Here is a 20,900-nt window from a genome sequence, read left to right as displayed (position 1 = left end):
TGCTAGTTCACTTCAAACAGGAGACCCCAGAGAGCATAAAGATGTCCCAGAGAATCAGTCATTTACAAAGGATTTATAAAAGAGAATGCCAGGACCAAAGTTTATGTGACAAATGACAAAAAGCCACCTTTCATCTCATTAAACATTTTCCATGCAAATAACAAGGTAGCTTTCAATCTATAAGCTCACATAATCTAATTATATTCTTAATGATGTTAAAGGATATTATTCCATTTCAGGGTTTTTTGAAAATTCCCTAACCTCAGCCACCCCAAGAATAGTATGAAGTACTGCTGAAATATATTTCTAGGCATAAAGATCAAAGCGAGTTCCAGGGGAAATTATCAGTTAAGGAATATAGCCTTTTTTTCCTAATAGGGTCTCCATGCTACACTTCAATGTAAAGTTAATGAACAAATTCTATTTCTAGATCATCCAATTTAGATATTTTTGGTCTAAGTTATTTTAATAACCTGCTGGGATTGCAACTAATTTGACATATGGTTTTATAAACTTTCATTTTTATAGCCAAGTTTTGTATAAAAATACTGATTTCAAACAACACATTTGTATCACACACACACACACACACACACACACATACACACAAACACACACACACACATACACACAAACACACACACACACACACACACATACACACACACAAATGTTAAGTATCAACACAAACCAAGGATTTCTATTATTTTACAAGCTCCTGGCTTTGTAGTAAGAGAGAAAAAATAATAATGCAAGTGTACATACCTCAGTAGCAAACTGCTGCAGCCCACCAATATTAATTGGTCCCTCTTCTGCAGCATGCAAGTTGCATCCTCCCACACAGAGGTCAGAGGTTGGACAAACCATTCCACAAGTAAGACCGAGAGGATTGTCAGAAAAAATCAGCTTGGCTGCACCGTAGTAGTTCTACAGAAATACAATAAAACCAAAATTTGTATTATGGCATAGTGTACATGAAATACCCAGTTGTGGTGCTTTAATTCTTCTGGTAAGTAACTGCATTAAAGTTCAAGGTGTTGAGATGTAAATGAGAAGTATATGCTGCAATACTGTTCTTCAGCAGGAATACCAGGTTATCAAACAGGGAATTTTATACATGTGTATTCATAAAAAAGCAGTTGTTCAGCTTCAAAAATGTATCATTTAAAAGACCATTGTTCACAATACATGATAGTGATATCTTTCTTTAGGTTTTAAACCAAGGTAATTTAGGAGCACTGTTAAACAAGCTTTAATATATATATATATATATATATATATATATATATATATATATATATATATATATATATCTTAAGACAATAGCAAAAACAAAAGGTATATTCAAAAAGCTTCCATATGGATAAATATATAACAATCAGAATTGTTCCACCCAGTACTATTTCAAGACATTCTGTTCATTAATGTTCTTCAGTTGTATCCTCTAAGCAGAGATTGAGATAGGCACTTAATTCAGGGACTCCCCAACTAGACCTCAATCACTTCAACACCTCATTCATTCTCCCACATTTGATGTTTGTTTATAAAATAGATTAGAAATGTTCTTATTGTCAATAATTTTTTACCTAATTTGTTCTAGAATTAGATAATCTGAATTATGAACTAAAATTTAGAAAGAAATATATTTTTTAAATTTTTGTAAACTAGAACATTCAAGAAGAGCCTAAGGAGACATAATATATTAACAAAATATCATGACTTGAAGGGAGTCCTGCAAAGACAGAGGACATTAGGACAGGAAATTCAAATAAAGTGAAGATTTTCATTAGAATGAAATTGATATTGGGTTTTATGGTTATAATAAATGTGATATTCTTGTGTGCGCACGCACACACACACACGTGCACACACACACATTGGATAAGGGAGCTACATGCAGATTCTTGTCATTTCTCTTGTGGTAGTGTCACAGTTTTGCTGTTTAGTGTCTTTAGTTTTTCCCCTGCACTTTGGCAATCCTTGATTCCTTTTGATCCTCACTAATACCTCACAATGGAACATGTCCTCAAAAACATTCTAGTCTTGTTAACAGACAAAAATAAATACCTGGCAGTTAAGTAAAAATGGTAAACCAAAGAAACAGGTCATCAGTAAGTTGAAGAGAAAAGAACAACTAAACTAATGTTGATAGCAATTCAAGGAAAGAGAAGAAAAAATAGTCAAAATGTATAAATTATCACCACAATGCATAGATTACTCTATCATAAAAGAAAAAAAGTTATCATTTAGAACTAAATGAAACAAAGTAAGTTAATCTATGGATTTAACAGCATTCATGATGGCTTAAAAGTATTTGCCTAATTTCATGTTTCCTCAGAAAAGCTGTGTCTAATACATAAAAAGGTTAATCAATATGTATTTTCTAGACATATAATATTAATATTATATCAAAATCAGATCATAACTAAGGAATGCAAGTAATAAAAATCACGTAACTGGCTGACCAGTATCAACCAGTAGATGAGTAGTTAAGACAGGATTCATTCTAAAGTGTATAAAATGTCATCTCATTGAAACAATTTTGGTAGAACACAGTTCTTGATTTATACATACAACACACACACACACACACACACACACACCTCACTGACATTGTACAAAACACCATCCCTATGTTCACTGTGTTTGAATTATATACTAGAATATTTTCTTGCAAAGCTTCCTTGGTAATGGTCTTTTCATCAGGAAATTTCAGTAAAGTAGAATAGGCAATTGTTTCCCAGTCATGACAATTGAACTGCAGCATAAAGAGAAAACAGAAAATAAATAGAATTTTATGAAAATAAAAAACCTCAGGGCTTAAAAGGACATACAAGTGAAAAGACACAAAATATTTGAAGAGAATTATAAGACATCTGTATCTATAGTATGTTACGCTGTGGATATTGCTCTATGTAAATAAAATGCTGATTGGCCAGTAGCCAGGCAGAAAGTATAGGCAGGAGAAACATAGAAGAGAATTTTGCGAACAGGAAGGCAGAGAGAGAGAGAGACCTGCCCATTGCCGCCATGACATGCAAGATGTAAGGTACTGGTAAGCCATGATAGCAAGAAGCCTGCCACGGCCATACAGTTTGTAAGCAATATAAGTTTTTGTGTGTTTACTTGGTTGGGTCTGAGCATCTATGGGCCTGGTGGGTGAGAGAGACTTGTCCTGACTGTGGGCCAGGCAGGAAAACTCTAGCTACATTAATATGATAGCTCATGGTGGGAGACAATTACAACCAAAGCATTCAAAATTGCTATGGATACATCTAGGAATTAGTTCACAGTAAGCATTGAAGTTATGACTCAGCAATTTGGCTAGTTCTTGATGTAGGGAAAGATGTCCAGAACACACATTTGAAAGTTGTGCTTGATCTAGATTATGAAGATCCTTGGCTGCCAATTACAGGTGTAGATTTTCAATGTAAGCTTTTAAATTAAGGACTTTTGTTTTGCTTTTATTTTTTGAGACAGGGTCTCTCTATATAGTACTGGCTGTCCTGAAACTCCATATGTAGACCATTCTAATTTTGAACTCAAAGAGATCTACCTGCATCTGTGAGTTCCAGCCTCCCAGCTTCCTGAGTGCTGGGATTAAAGGTGTGCAACACCATGTCCAGCCAGTTTAATTGAAGCATTTTAATGGAAGGATTCAAGTGCCAAAAGACTGAATAAGAAGATTTCTGTGCAGATGGCATGAAAATTCTCAGAGAGATAATGTGTCAGGGAGATTACAGAACCAGCCTAGGAAAAGGAAAGTGTGAATTAGAGAACCAGGAAGATGTTTCTTAAATGGGTGGTGCATTAGTAGGGTAGTGGTAGTGTATATCTTTAACCCCAGCACTCTGAAGGAAGAAGCAGGTGGATCTCTGAGTTCTGGGTCAGCCTGGTTTACAGAAGGAGAATTTCAGGACAACCAGGGCTACACAGAAAAAAACTGTCTTGAAAACAAAACAAAACAAAACAAACAAACATAAAAGGGGTTTTACAAAAGCTGAAACATGAAGTCACCTTGAAAGTTACCTTCTTGGGAAACTCAAGATGCCCAGGTCCCTCCATTGTTTGTGGATCTGAGTATTCACAGCAGAGCCTCTTAGAATCCCTTCAAGTATGGGACACTTTTTCTTAATCCATTCTTGAATTTCAAATGGCCAAAAGACAACTAAGAATTGCTCAACTCCTTAGTTCTGAGGGAAATGCAAATCAAAACGACTCTGAGACACCATCTTACACCTATCAGAATGGCTAAGATCAAAAACACTGATGAGAGCTTATGTTGAAAGGATGTGGAGCAAAGGGGACACTCCTCCACTGTGGGAGTGCAAACTGGTACAGCCACTTTGGAAATCAGTATGGCAGTTTCTCAGAAAATCAGGAATTAATCTATCTTGAGACCCAGCTATACCACTCATTGGGGACATACCCAAGGAATGCTCATTCATACCACAAGGACACATGCTCAGCTATGTTCACAGCAGCATTATTCATAAGAGCCAGAACCTGGAAGCAAACTTGATGCAGCCAAACACCAGGCAGAGCTCCATGAATCCAGTCAAAGAGAGAGAGGAGGGATGAGCAAGTGCATCAGAATCATGATGGGGAAACGTTCATGGATGACCAAACCAAACTAATGGGAACTCATGAAAGTTGGATCAATGGCTGCATGGGTCTGGACTAGGCCCTCTGCATGGTGAGACAGTTGTGTAGCTTGATCTGCTTGGGGAGACCCTGGGCAATAGGATCAGAATCCATCCCTACCTAGTGCATGAGCAGGCTTTTTGGAAACCACTACCTATGATGAGAAATCTCATGCAGCCTTGAGGCAGAGGGAAAGGCCTGGAACTGCCTCTACTGGATGTGCCTCCACATGGGGGGCATTGCCTTCTTATTAGGGGGGAGTAGAGATTCGGTTGGGAGGGGGAGGCTGAGGGGAAGGAGGAGGGAAAAGGTGGGTCTTTGATTGGTCTGTAAAATGAATGAAAATTTTTTCTTAATACAAAACAAAAGAGCAGAATACCTTCTCAACTCTTCCCAGAAAGCCACAGGATCAATATCAATTCTGTCTCTGCAGCAAGGGAGATGATTCTAAAGTCCTCTTTCTACGCAAGAGATTTGCCTCTTGAAACCTTTAAAGGTAAAGACTAGAAAATTTAAGTGGAGAAGGTACTTCATAGACACCCCGGTAGGCTCCTACTTGAAGATAAACTTATTCCATCAGTTATAGCATTTCAGTGTTGGTATCCTCATTTAGAGAAAAATGTATAGGGCTGTGTTAGGAGGGATGCAAGAAAATATATTCTGTTTAGATCCAGTCATTTAAATATATATATATATATATATATATATATATATATATATATATATCATGAGAACTTGATTATTTTGATGCTTTTTGTTGCTGTTACTAGTTGTTTTTGTTTGGTTTGGTTGTTGTTATTTTGATTCTTTGTTTTGCTTTTGTTTTGTTTTTTATAATGTGTATTCTGTAGAGCCCAGGATGGCTGGCTCCTTCTATGACCAAAATTCTGAGTGAAAAATGATGGCTGTTTTCAAATCAACCCTGAAGTGTACCAGTGTGCCTCTATTTTTTCAGGTATAAAGTATCAGCATTTTAATGGCACATTCTTCAGCTCAACCTGTTCCATTTAGTTAACTTTAAGATAATTGTAACTTTAATATCTTAGTTTTCACTTTAAAATTATTGTTTGCAATTACATTGGTGCCACTCCTCTACAATTTAATGATTTTTAAATTTCTTATCATGAACTGAAAAGCTTGTCAAACCTGCTCTCCTGTCATATGGTATAACTAATTTAACAAATAGTCCTAACATATTCAGGCCTTCCTATCACTACAAGATTATCAATACAGCTGGTGGTTTTATTTTAAAGTGTTCTTCCTATTTCCAATGACAGTTTTCACAGATGGAAGCATCATTCCAAGATAAACTCCAATCTGTTGCATTTAAAAAAATACTTGTTCTAAACCTTAGTAAGTTTGCATGTGTGAGAAGGGAGGCTTTAGCTATCTAAGAACAAATGCATGGATGCACATTAACTGAATAAGAAATGGCTTTAGTAGTACATGCTGAAGACAGGAGTACCAGGGTAACTTTGTATGAAGCTGTCATCATGCCTCAATGTTTAACCTGTGGGTCTCAGACATTTGGCAAAGCAGTTGACCCATATATCATGCACAGAATGCACAAAAAGCCCTGGCTCCAGAACCATTATGATAAGAGCACATAGAGGTCCTACATTCAGAGCCAGGTGTGGTGGTACATGACTGCAAGTCCAGCCACGGGGAAGCTGAGGCAGGATTGTGAGTGGAAAGCCAGATTGGAGTATCTACTGAAATTTTGTTAAATATAAAGAAATAAAAGAAACAAAACATTGTCCTCATGATATGTTCTTGTACAGTCAAAGGGTTGAATGGAATATGACAGTCCTATCTTCATAGATATGCTGAATTTTGGTAATTTTTAGACAATATAACTAGATAGTTGAGGAACACAAATTTAGTGAAGTGTTCTGAGTTAAATCTAAAGTGTAAAGAACTTAACAGGTTATTCTTGTGGAATTTTGTTTTCTGTCCATGAGTTGTTAAGAAACACAAACACACAAACAAAAAAACCCCACACAATTATACATGCACAAAAACAAACACATATACACATGGGCACATAAACACACAGTTACACAGACAGTTATACATAATTACACACAAACACAGTTATAAATGCACATATACATACACATAGTTATACCCACAGAGATAGATGTAGTGGATAGCCATCCCATCATTGGCCTGGAAGTTCCAACCACCATTGAGGTTTCTGTAATGGTCATGCCCACAAGGCGGGGTGGAAGAGGAAGAGGAAGACCCAGGATCGAGAGGAGGTCTCTTTCTCTTGGTTCTGGGATGCTGGACTCAGGAGGTAGACCAAGCAGAGTTCTCCAGAGAACACTACCAGACTGTGCCATACCTTTGCCAGACCCTACAAGCTATCCCTTCATTTGTAGGTTACCCCACAAAATAAACCTCCCTATTAACTATGTGCAGTGGCCTTAATAATTTCACCATAAAGCTTTAAAAAAAAGAGGTAAAATTCATTTTTTAAATAAATAATTTTTTTCTTTATTATCATGTGTTTTAAATTTTATACATCAACCATGGGTTCCCCTGTCCTCCCCACTCTCGCACCCTCCCCCACCTTCCACCCAGGCCCTCCCCTCCATTCCCATATCCTCCAGGACTAAGACACCCCTGGGGATTCATTTAAACCTGGGGGATTCAGTACAGGCAGGTCCTGTCCCCTCCTTCCAGGCTGAGCATGTGTCCCTGTGTAAGCCCAAGGTTCCAAACAGCCAGCTCATGCACTAAGGACAGGTCCTGGTCCCACAGACTGGATGCCTCCCAAACAGATCAAGCTATTCAATGGTCTCACTTATCCAGAGGGCCTGATCCAGCTGGGGTTCCACAGCCTTTGGTTCATAATTCATGTGCTTCCATTCGTTTGGCTATTTGAACCTGTGCTTTTTCCAATCTTGGATTCAACAATTCACGCTCTTGCAGACACTCCTCTTTCTCGACAGTTGGACACCTGAAGCTCCACCTGGGGCCTGGCTGAGGATCTCTGCATCAACTTCCATCAGTTATTGGATGAGAATTCCAAGACTACTGTTAGGGTGTTTGGCTATCTGATCACTGGACTAGGCCAGATCAGGCTTTCTCTCGACCATTGCCAGCAGACAACAAAGGATATATCTTTGTGGATTTCTGGGGACCTCTCGAGCACTCTGCCAATTCCTGGTCTCATGTGGTCATCATTTATCATGGTCTGTTATTCCTCATTCTCCCTTTCTGTTCTTGATCCAGCTGGGATGTCCTGATCCCCTAAACTTTCTTTCCCTCAAATCTTGCCCTTCATTACTCCCACTGTCATCCAGGTTGTTCATGTAGATCTCATCCATTTCTCTGTCATTGGGTGATCCTTGGGTCTTTCCTAGGGTCCCGTTTTCTAGTTAGCCCCCCTGGAGTTATGTAACAGTCTAGTCATCTTTGTTTTACATCTAGTATCCTCCTATGAGTGAGTACATACCATGTTTGTCATTCTGAGTCTGCGTTACCTCACTCAGGATGATTTTTTTTCTAGATCCATCCATTTGCCTGCAAACCTCATGATGTCATTGTTTTTCTCTGCTGAGTAGTACTCCATTGTTTATATGTACCATATTTTCTTTATCCATTCTTCAGTTGAAGGGCATCTAGGTTGTTTTCAGGTTCTGGCTATTACAAACAATGCTGATATGAACATACCTGAGCAAATGCCCTTATGGTATGATTAAGCATTCCTTGGGAATATGCCCAAGAGTGCTATAGTTGGGGCTTGGGGGAGTTGGATTCCCAATTTTCTAAGGAAGCACCATATTGAATTCCAAAGTGGCTGTACAAGCTTGCATTCCCACCAGCAGTGGAAGAGAGTTCCCCTTGCTCCACATCCTCTCCAGCATAAGCTGTCTTCTGTGCTTTTGATCATAGCCATTCTGACAGGTGTAAAGTGGTATCTCAGAGTCGTTTTGATTTGATTTCCCTCATAATTAGGGATGTTGAGCAATTCCTTAAATGTCTTTTAGCCATTTGAACTTCCTCTGTTGAGAATTCTCTATTTAGTTCTATAGTCCATTTCTTAATTGGACTGTTGGGCATTTTTATGTCTAATTTCTTAAGTTCTTTATATATTCTGGATATCAGCCCTCTGTCAGATATGGAGTTGGTGAATACCTTTTCCCATTCTGTAGGCTGTCGCTTTGTCTTGTTGATCATGTCCTTTGCTCTACAAAAGCTTCTCAGTTTCAACAGGTCCCATTGATTGATTGTTTCTCTCACTGTCTGTGCTACTGCTGTTATAGTAAGAAAGTGATCTCTGGTGCCAATGCATTCAAGAGTACTTCCTACTTTCTCTACTATCAGGTTCAGAGTAGCTGGATTTATGTTGAGGTCTTTGATCCACTTGGATTTAAGTTTTGTGCACGGTGACAGATATGGATCTATTTGCAGCCTTCTACACATTGACATCCGGTTATGCCAGCACCATTTGTTGAAGATGCTTTCCTTTTTCCATTGTACATTTTTGGCTTCTTTGTCAAAAATTATATGTTCATAGGTGGGCGGGTTAATGTCAGGGTCTTCAATTTGATTCCATTGGTCCACAGGTTGGTTTTTATGCCAGTACCAAGCTGTTTATATTACAGTAGCTCTATAGTAGAGCTTGAGGTCGGGCATGGTGATGCCTCCAGAGGTTGTTTTATTGTACAGGATTCTTTTGGCTATCCTGGGTTTTTTATTTTTCCATATGAAGTTGAGTATTATTCTTTCCAGATCTGTGAAGTATTGTGTTGGTAATTTGATAGGAATTGCATTGAATCTGTAGATTGCTTTTGGTAAGATCGCCATTTTTACTATGTGAATCCTGCCTATCTATGAGCATGGCAGATCTTTCCATTTTCTGATATCTTCAATTTCTTTTTTCAGGGACTTAAAGTTCTTGTCATATATGTCCTTCACATGCTTAGTTAGAGTAACCCCAAGGTATTTTATAACATTTGTGGCTATTGTAAAGGGTGATGTATCTCTGATTTCCTTCTCAGCCTGTTTGTCTACCGTATATAGAAGGCCTACTGATTTTTTTGAGTTGATCTTGTATCCTGCAATGTTGCTGAAGGTTTTTATTAGCTGTGTCAGTTCCTTGGTTGAAATTTTGGGGTCACTCATGTATACTAACATGTCATCTGCAAATAGGGAGAGCTTGACTTCTTCCTTTCCAATTTGTATCCCCTTAATCTCTTTATGTTGTCTTATAGCTCTGGCTAGGACTTCAAGAACTATATTGAATAAGTAGGGGGAGAGGGGACAGCCTTGCCTTGTTCCTGATTTTAGTGGTATTGCTTTGAGTTTCTCTCCATTTAATTTGATGTTGGCTGTTAGCTTGCTGTAGATTGCCTTTATTATGTTTAGGTATGTTCCCTGTATTTCTGATCGCTCCAAGACCTTTATCATGAAGGGGTGTTAGATTTTGTCAAATGCCTTTTCTGCATCTATTGAGATGATCATGTGGTTTTTTTTTCCTTGGGTTTTTTTATATGGTGTATTACATTGATGGACTTACATATGTTGAACCACCCTTGCATCCTTGGGATGAAGCCTACTTGATCATGGTGGAAAATTGTTTTGATGTGTTCTTGGAGTCTGTTTGCCAGAATTTTATTGAGTATTTTTGCATCAATATTCATGAGGGAGATCGGTCTGTAGTTCTCTTTCTTTGTTGCATCTTTGTTTGGTTTGGGACACAGGGTAATTGTAGCCTCATAGAAGGAGTTTGGTAATATGCCTTCTTCTTCTATTGTGTGGAACAATTTAAAGAGTATTGGTATTAAGTCTTCTTTGAAGATCTGGTAGAATTCTGCAGTGAAACCATCAGGTCCAGGGCTTTTTTTGGTTGGGAGACTTTTAATGACTGATTCTATTTCCTTAGGGGTTATTGGACTATTTAAATGGTTTATCTGTTCTTGATTTAACTTAGGTATGTGGTACCTATCCAGAAAATTATCCATTTCTTTTAGATTTTCCAGTTTTGTGGAGTAGAGGTTTTTGAAGTATGACCTGATGATTCTCTGGATTTCCTCATTGTCTGTTGTTATGTCCCCCTTTTCATTTCTGATTTTGTTAATTTGGATGCTCTCCCTCTGTCTTTTGGTTAGTTTAGATAAGGGCTTGTCTATCTTGTTGATCTACTCAAAGAACCAACTCTTTGTTTCATTAATCCTTTGTATTGTTCTCTTTATTTCTATTTTATTGATTTCAGCTCTCAATTTCATAATTTCCTGGCATCTGTTCCTCCTGGGAGACTTTGCTTCTTCCTGTTCAAGAGCTTTCAGGTGTGCTGTCAGGTCACTAGCAAAAGATTTCTCCAGCTTCTTTATGATGCATTCAATGCTATGAATTTCCCTCTTAGCACTGCTTTCATAGTATCCCATAAGTTTGGGTATGTGTTGTATTCGTTTTTATTGATCTCTAGGAAGTCTTTAATTTCTTTTATTTCTTCCTTAACCCATTGGTGATTCAGTTGAGCATTGTTCAGTTTCCATGAGATTGTAGGATTTTTGTAGTTTTTTGTTGTTGTTGTTGTTGTTGAAATCTAACTTTAAACCATGGTGGTCTGATAGAACCCAGTGGATTATTCCAATTGTTTTGTATCTGTTGAGAATTGCTTTTTGGCCAAGTATGTGGTCGATTTTAGAGAAGGTTCCATGGGATGCTGAGAAGAAGGTATATTCTTTTTTGTTTGGGTGGAATGTTCTGTAGATATTGATAAATCCATTTGTGCTATAACATCAGTTAAGTCCATTATTTCTCTTTTAAGTTTCAATTTGGCTGATCTGTCTAGAGGTGAAAGTGGGGTGTTGAAGTCTCCCACTATTAATGTGTGGGCTTTTATATGTGATTTAAGCTTTAGTAATGTTTCTTTTACATATGTGGGTGCCCTCGTGTTTGGGGCATAAATGTTCAGAATTGACACTTCATCTTGGTGGATCTTTCCTGCGATGAGTATGTAATGTCCTTCATCATCTCTTTTGATTGATTTTAGTTTGAAGTCTATTTTGCTGGATATTAGGATGGCTACACCAGCTTGCTTCTTAAGACCATTTGATTGGAAAGTCTTTTCCCAGCCTTTTATTCTTAGGAGGTGTCTGTCTTTGAATTTGAGGTGTGTTTCTTGTATGCAGCAGAAAGATGGGTCCTGTTTTTGTATCCATTCTGTTAGTACTGTATCTTTTTATAGGTGAATTAAGTCCATTGATATTAAGGGATATTAATGACCAGTGTTTGTTCATTCCTGTTGTTATTTTTATTTTTTGGTGGTAGTGTGTGTGTACTTCTCTTCTTTGGGGTTTACTGCTATGGTGTTATCTATTGCCTGTGTTTTCATGGGTGTATCTGCCTTCCTTAGGTTGGAATTTTCCTTCTAGTGCTTTCTGTAGGGCTGGGTGTGTGGATAAGTATTGTTTAAATCTGGTTTTGTCTTGGAAGGTCTTGTTCGCTCCATCTATGATGATTGAAATTTTGCTGGGTATATTAGTCTAGGCTGGCATCCATGGTCTTTTAGTGTCTGCATTATATCTGTCCAGGTCCTTCTGGCTTTCAAAGTCTCCATTGAGAAATCTGGTGTTATTCTGATGGTTTGCCTTTATAGGTCACTTGGCCTTTTTCCTTTGCTGCCCTTAATATTCTTTCTTTAATCTGTATGTTTAGTTGTTTAATTATTATGTGGTGAGGGGACTTTTTTTGGGGGGTCTAGTCTGTTTGGTGTTCTATAGGCTTCTTGTATCTTCATAGGCATTTTGTTCTTTAAGGTGGGAAAGTTTTCTTCTATGATCTTGTTAAATATATTTTCTGTGCCTTTGAGTTGATATTCTTCTCCTTCCTCTATCCCTATTATTTGTAGGTTTGGTCTTTTCATGGTGTCCCAAATTTCTTGGACATTTTGGGTCATGACTTTGTTGGTTTTAGTGTTTTGTTTGACTGATGAATCTATTTCTTCTACCATATCTTCAACACCAGAGATCCTCTCTTCCTCTCTTGCATTATGTTGGTTATACTTGCCTCTGAAGTTCCTGTTTGTTTACTCAGATTTTCTATTTCCAACATTGCTTCTGCTAGTGTCTTCTTCATTTTTTCTATTTCCCTCTTCAGGTCTTGGATTTTCTCCCTTGCTTGTTCATGATTTTCATTCATGGATTTATTGTTTTCTTCTGCTTTAATTGTCCTTTCCTCTAGTTTTTTATAGCATTCTTCCCATTTTTTGTTTGTCTGTTCCTCTACTTTATTTTTGATTTCTTCTATATAAGGCTCTAGCCTCTTCATGATGTTATTTAGAAGGTTGTTTTCTTCTTCTTCTTCCATTCCATGATGTTCAGGTCTAGCTGTTGGAGAAGGGCTAGGTTCTGGTGATGCTGTATTGCTCTTTATTTTTTTGTATGTACTTCTGCCTTGAAGTCTGCCCATCTCCTCTTGTGTTCATTCTTGGTCTTATCAGTGTACTTATCAAGTCCTCCCAGGGTGGCCTGTGTCCAGTGGTGGGACCCAGGCGCAGTTGCCTCTCTATTACCCAGGCACTTAAGACGTAAAATTCTAAAAAAAAAAAAAAAGCCTGGCTAGCTCAGTCAGTAGAGCATCAGACTCTTAATCTCATGGTCCTGGGTTCGTGCCCCATATTGGGCACCAGATAATGGTGAAATTATTAAGGCCACTCCATGTAGTTAAAAGGGAGGTTTATTTTGTGGGGTAACTTACAAATGAAGGGATAGGTTGTAGGATCTGGCAAAGGTATGGCACAGTCTGGCGGTGTTCTCTGGAGAACTCTGCTTGGTCTATCTCATGCGTCCAGCATCCCAGAACCAAAAGAGAGAGACCTCCTCTCGATCCTGGGTCTTCTGCTTCCTCTTCCACCCCGCCTTGTGGGCGTGATCATTACTGAAGCCTCAATGGAGATTGGAACTTCCAGGCCAATGATGGGATGGCTATCCACTACAGATAGACATTGAGATTATCCTGGATTTGAGTGCTATCACACAAGGGCCTTTCATTAGGAAATATGTAATAATGTATATAATCATTTGTAGTAGAATATTATTTTAACTATGTAAACATGTGTTACATTCATTTATGCTGTGGAATATTACTTTAACTGTGTAAAGCTGTGTTACTTTTGTTTATGCTGCATTTGTTTCATTATATAAAGATGTATTGCATTTGTTTCATCTTGCCTGCCTAAGGCACCTGATTGTTGTAATAAAAAGGAAAATATCCAATAGCTAGTCAGGAAAATGATATGTAGAGCTGACAGGACTTAAAGAATAAATAGGAAGAGAAATCTAGGCTTGAGAAGAAAAGAAGATGAGAGAAGAAGGAGGAGAGAACAAGAGAGATGTACTGGGCAAGAAGCCAGGCAGCCACCAGCCAGTAGACAGGAAAAGCAGGAAAGTAAGATATACAGAAGGAAAGAAAAGTAAAAAGCCCCAAGGCAGAGAGTAAGTAAAAAGAAGCAGGTTAATTTAAGTTAAAAGAGGTAGCCAGAAAGTCATCAGTGTTAGGACTCGATAAATAAAGAAGAAAATGTGATTATTAGGATTATAGTACATCTTTATAAAACTTGGCATATATACAATGCTGCCCATTAAGTGAATTTAATAGATTTGAGCCATCTTTCCCTTTTCCTTATGAATTTTTTTCTCTTCCAAAAACTTTTATAAATGTTAATTATAAAAATTAAATATTTTATTGCCTATAAAAGGAAACCCATGTGAGGAAAAGAATAGGAAAGTAAAAAGAAAAGCTATCAAGGGTAGGAATAAAAAACATCCCTTTAAAAGTCATATGAATTTACATGAACATATGCAAATTAGCACAAAACATTTTATATAGAGTATCTGATAAAGTCACTATTGTTCCTCACACTTCTTGACTCCTTTTCTTAACTTAATGGGCTTTCTAACTCATAATTCCCCCATGAACTAGTGAAGCTGACTCAATAGACTTGTAGATGAAACCAATTCAACCATTATTTGACTTGTGAGCAATTTCTTCTGATGCAGGTGAGATGATCAAGAACTAGCATGGATGGTATACCTTCTCTTAAACTGAATAATACTTTCATCACACTCAAATCCATCTTTGCGCTTGTGCATGTGTGTGAGTGTGAGTTCATGTGTTCTGGGATACCCTTGTGTGCATGTGTGTGAAAGACAGAGGTCAACCTTGAATATCCCTGCTCAGGTGTTATCTGCTGTGATTTTTACGCCAAAGTCTCACAAAGACTAGGAGCTTGGGAATATGACAGTCTCCAACTCCCCAGAACAGGGAATGAAAGCCTGTGTGCTACTGGTGATACATATTTTGAGGATCAAATCCAGAACCTCATGCTTCTTATTCAGTAAGAATTTTATGAGCTAAGCTACACTGCCAGCCCAGCCTAACCTTTATAATCAATGTACAGAGAATGTTTCTTTGGAAAATATCTATATTATTTTCTAATCACAGCATGATATTCCTTCTATGACAGCCTTTAGATCTTTACATTTGTAAATATTTATTTATGATGCACCTTTATTTCTGATATGAGTCCTCTTTTGTCTTATTTTGTCAAGGTTCTGAATGATATATTTTCCCCTTAAATATAAGTTACCAAATATAACACTAAGAACAAGTATGGACTGCTATTTATTTATTTTTATTTTTTCAGGTTTTCTTTTATTATTATTATTATTATTATTATTATTATTATTATGTGTTTTAATTTTATACACCAGCCATGGGTTCCCCTGTCCTCCCCCCTCCTGCTTCCACCCCCACCTTCCCCCCAGGCCCTCCCCTCCATTCCCATGTCCTCCAGGACCAAGACACCACTGGGGATTCATTTAAACCTGGTGGATTCAGTACAGGCAGGTCCTGTCCCCTCCTTCCAGACTGAGCATGTGTCCCTGTGTAAGTCCAAGGTTCCAAACAGCCAGCTCATGCACTAAGGACAGGTCCTGGTCCCACAGCCTGGGTGCCTCCCAAACAGATCAAGCTATTCACTTGTCTCACTTATCCACAGGGCCTGATCCAGCTGGGGGCTCCACAGCCGTTGGTTAATAATTCATGTGCTTCCATTCGATTGGCTATTTGTCCCTGTGCTTTTTGCTATCTTGGATTCAACAATTCACGCTCTTTCAGACCCTCCTCTTTCTCGACAGTTGGACACGTGGAGCTCCACCTGGGGCCTGGCTGAGGATCTCTGCATCCACTTCCATCAGTTATTGGATGAGAATTCCAAGACGACTGTTAGGGTGTTTAGTCATCTGATCACCAGACTAGGTCAGATCAGGCTTTCTTTCCACCATTGCCAGCAGTCTACAGAGGATATATCATTGTGGATTTCTGGGGACCTCTCGAGCACTCTGCCTATTCCTGTTCTCATGTGGTCTTCATTTATCATGGTCTATTGTTCCTCGTTCTCCCTTTCTGTTCTTGATCCAGCTGGGATGTCCTGATCCCCTATGCTTTCTTTCCCTCAAATCTTGCCCTTCATTACTCCTACTGTCGTCCAGGTTGTTCATGTAGATCTCATCCATTTCTCTGTCATTGGGTGATCCCTGTGTCTTTCCTAGGGTCCTGTTTTCTAGGTAGCCTCCCTGCAGTTGTGTAGCAGTCTAGTCATCTTTGTTTTACATCTAATATCCTCCTATGAGTGAGTACATACCATGTTTGTCCTTCTGAGTCTGGGTTACCTCACTCAGGATGATTTTTTCTAGATCCATCCATTTGCCTGCAAACCTCATGATGTCATTGTTTTTCTCTGCTGAGTAGTACTTCATTGTTTATATGTACCATATTTTCTTTATCCATTCTTCAGTTGAAGGGCATGTAGGTTGTTTCTAGGTTCTGGCTATTACAAACAATGCTGATATGAACATAGCTGAGCAAATGCCCTTGTGGTATGATTGAGCATTCCTTGGGTATATGCCCAAGAGTGCTACAGCTGGGTCTTGGGGGAAAAATACTCAAGTACTTCAAAATTTTTAATTGCCAACTGACATAAACATAACATAAACATAGTATATGTGAGAAAAATGAAATACTACACTCTATAAGATATTTATAAAGTTATAAGATATATATGTATACACACACATATACATCCGTGAGTGAAAAACATGAAAAGGCAAACAGCATGATAGTTTTTTATACATAAATTGATTTATAAATCAATTTATCATAACTCATTATGTGAAATACCTCAAAGAGATAGAGTGACTTTCTATATCAAAATACCAGCACCAATATAAATATAAAATGAAGATGTAAGAGTTAATGATTGTTATGGTTAAGAAACAAAAATGCCACAATTCTCAAAGTGTAATTTATAGATATTTCACAACTAGCAAGAATTCCAAAAGTACCAATCATAAATATTATATAGCGTACTAGTGAATGATAATGCTCTCACCTGAGAAATTAGAGAAAGGAGAAGATTGATATTAATGAATCTTATTTCCATAATTTATATTTAAAAGTGAATTTTCCACTAATTACTACATGACAATTTAAATTATCTTTCTTGGTTCTTCTTTAAAGATTAGTTTTATTTTGCATGTGCGTATGTGTGCATGCATGTATACAAGCGTGGATGTATGTGTGTGTGTGTGTCTGCATGCTGGCTAATTTTCTGTCAACATGATACTATCTAAAGTCCTATGAGAGGAGGGAGCCTCAATTAAGAAAGTGCCTCCATAATATTGGGCTTTAGGCCAGTCTGTAGGGCATTTTAATAATTAGTAATTGATAGAAGGAGGTTCAGCTCATTGTGGGTTGGGTCACTCCTGGGCTAGAGGTCCTAGGTTTTTTAAAACAGCACACTGTGCTAACCATGAGGATCAAGCCAGTAAGAAGCAGTCATCCATGGCCTCTATATCAGCTCCTACCTCTAGACTCCTGCCTTGCTTGAATTCCTGTCCTCACTTCCGTCAATGATGAACAGTGACACAGAAATATAAGCCACATTAATGCTTTCTTCCCTTAATTGCTTTTGGTCATGGTAATTCATAAGGTTAATAGTAACCATAACTAAGGCAACCTACAAGAATATATGCTGCATTGTGATGGCCAGTGACTGAAGGCATTGGATCTTCAGACTTATATGTAGGCTGTCTAAGTAAGTCCAGTACAGTAGCAACAGGTGTTCTTAACCACTGAGGTCTATTTTGTCCATTCTCTGTTTCTTAAGACTGGGTCTTTAGTTTATACTGGTTTCTAATTCATTGAAACCATCTTGTCTCAGCCTCCCTAGTGCTAGAAGTAAGCCATGTGTTACAATGCTGGCTGTATATATTTAGTTTTTCACAAAACTATTTTTCATTTTAATGAATTGAATCATAAAACATGTTAAATGTAACCAGAATATGCCTCAAATATAATTTTTTGCTGTGAAAACATGCCAACACACACACATATTAAAATTATAATTGTCACCTAGCATGTTGAAGTACAAGTTCTGGATATGGTACTGCACCTCAAAATAGTGGAGGATATCATCTAAAACAGAAAACGTATCCATGTTACTGATGATTCCATTTCAACATTTATTCCAAATACACCTGACACCAAAACTGGGCAGGTAAAGGAAAAGCAAATTTGAACTTTTATTTTCACTGTTACTTTTTGTTTGTTTAAAATTTTTCAATAAAAATTATACAAATTATTTTGTTATTCCTCAATAAAAAATGTTAATGCCAAATTATCTGCTAAATATAAGAAAATGCTCAACTAATTTCACCCCAAGTAATCTAATCTGAGCCAATATTTAGAACAACATGACAGTGCCTGCTCATGTACATCATGTGAAGTGCATACATCATGTATGTACGTGTTGATGTATTCAGTGGCTATCATGAGATATCATTGTTCTAAGTACTATACCGGATATTTTAATCATCATGTATAACACATACCTGGTTATTTAAGGAATTATAACTAGACTGTATTTTCACACCACTATTTTGTTCTATGTTTAAAAATGTCAGACTATTTTTGAACGTTGGCTCTTTATTGCCAAGAATATGAGATATTTCTTAAGTGACAGTATGCTGTGATATGTACGACAGTGTGTTATTATATAGTGGGTACAAATAGATTTCTCAAAAATGTTCTCCTTCCCAAGCACATTAATTTAAACCTACAACTACTTTCAAAAATATAATTAGTATTGATTGATATAATTTACATTAACTTTTTCAATTTATCAAAGTAGTTTAAAAAAAAAACTAAACCCAAATATATTTAACATAAAGTTCATTGTATAATACATTTTATCCAACAGTTCAGATGCTAACAGTACTTATACAATCTGGTTGTGATAGCAGTATGTTGTTTAGTCACCCTTTACATTTTAATATTAAATTACAATAAATACTTTATCCCTGCAGATTGTGTAGTATGAATCAAATAGAAACATGCTGCACTTGGATTCTGCAAAGTTCTTTTATACCATCAAACAGCTAAGCAATTAGGAATGAATCTCTGGCAGGATTGCAAATAAATTTTCTAAAAAAAAAAGGTAATTAGTTTGGTTCGTTAAATTCAAATTCCTTTTAGCCTACCTTGTAGTTCATTATGTTTAACTTTTTAATATTAAAAACCCTAAGTCATATGTTATGTGTTTCTTTATGTAGGATTTCTTTTGTCTTGGGACTACTAAAAGCAAAAAATGGGATATGAACTTATTTTATACTGACATTATTATTATTACTCAGTTTTGAAAATAATTCAAAATTAAAGAACATTTTAAAAGACTATTTTTATTTTTGTCTGTTGACACACAGGTAACATGCTGCTGTTTTCATGCAGATCTGGCTTAAGGGGCTGGAGGAAGGGCTCAGTGGCTATGAGCACACAGTGCTCTTGTAGAGTTTAACTTGCAGCAGCCACACTGGTCAGCACACAGTTGCCTATAACTTCAGCCTCAGGAGAATCCAGTCTACTCCCCTGACTTCTGTGGCTACTGCTTTAATGTTCACATATCCACACACTGATATGCACATATCCACATAATTAAAAAAATATCTTGCTAAAAACTGGCTTAAGCTTTACAATAGAAATCACTATCTTATTTAAACTGAAGTATTTGTGGATCATATGTGGCTTATACCTTGCTATTTATATTTGATCCGCACTTGTTTTAAGTAGCACAGTATCTGAAGATTTAAGCACTCAGCTAATGAAGAAATTCTGAGAAAAAAGCACAAATTATACTAACCCCCAGCCAGAAGTAAAATTTTATCTTTTACAGTGTTAAAACAATAAATCACAAAACAGAACAGGGTAAATTTTAGATGAGCACCAATGAATCAGTAGACAAAACTCCTTTGATCTTCTCAACTCAGCTCAATATGATAAATGATATGGAAAATTATATTAGTCTTTTGTCTTTAAAACTAGTAAATTCATTATTCTAGGATATCCAACTCACTGTGTGGGGGTCATACATTAATTATTAATCTTGGAAAATTCAGTTAACAGAATTACTATTGGATAAAACAGTAGCCAAGGTGTGCATACATTTGTATTGATCATTTTAAGTCATTTCCATTTATTATAATGTAAATGTAATTATTTTGGAGACTTCTTTTGAGGTTTATAGAGACAGTTGTCTATGTAAAGAAAATGTAGACTATTTTGAAAATGAATGCAGCATCAGAGAGTTGGTTACAATTATTCACTACAATCTATTGAAAGTGGCACTGTAATTATACAGCTGGTTCCTCTGTGGTAGAATGGCCAAGAAATACACAGATACATAGACAGACAAAAAGACAGGCAGACAAAAAAAAATGAGAATTTAAACACATCTAAATAAATACGGACTGAAGAATGTGCTGATCAAAGGGCCATCTCAGTACAGTGAGGCAAAGGGACATCTCAGGACAGTGAGGCAAAGAAACATCTCAGGACAGTGAGGCAAAAGACAAGAAACGTACATTGAACACTAAGACATTTGGGAAAAGGGTAGACACTGTACATTGAAATCAAAAAGTAGATTAGAACCATCTCTCTCTCTCTCTCTCATAATTTTACATTGTGTCTAATTTTAGTTTATAATATACTATAAAATGCATATGTACATTGTGAGATGTAATTTAGATATTTTATATCAAATATTTTAAATCTAAATATACATATTTATATAATATTTGGTAACAGGTATTTACAAGGAAAAATCTTAAAAACTTCACTTTGCCTGTAATGTGAACAGTTTATGCTAACCAGAATGTTTCTCTTCAAAGTAATGTAATGCTTCA

At 37.0% G+C, this 20,900-nt stretch overlaps 1 protein-coding gene across 1 annotated transcript in view; it reads right to left on the bottom strand.

Annotated features, from left to right (window-relative positions):
• Nucleotides 1-20,900, bottom strand: part of Dpyd (dihydropyrimidine dehydrogenase) — an 851,011-nt gene that overhangs the window by 624,799 nt on the left and 205,312 nt on the right. Inside the window, exon 5 of the mRNA XM_036191420.1 lies at nt 766-927. Within this exon, the coding sequence (XP_036047313.1) occupies nt 766-927 (162 nt within the window). The remainder of the gene's footprint in view (nt 1-765; nt 928-20,900) is intronic.

Source organism: Onychomys torridus, chromosome 6 (genome assembly GCF_903995425.1).
Source record: "Onychomys torridus chromosome 6, mOncTor1.1, whole genome shotgun sequence".
Classification (NCBI taxonomy): domain Eukaryota; kingdom Metazoa; phylum Chordata; class Mammalia; order Rodentia; family Cricetidae; genus Onychomys; species Onychomys torridus.
Note: the sequence above shows the minus strand (reverse complement) of the source record. Positions and strands in the feature narration are given on the sequence as shown.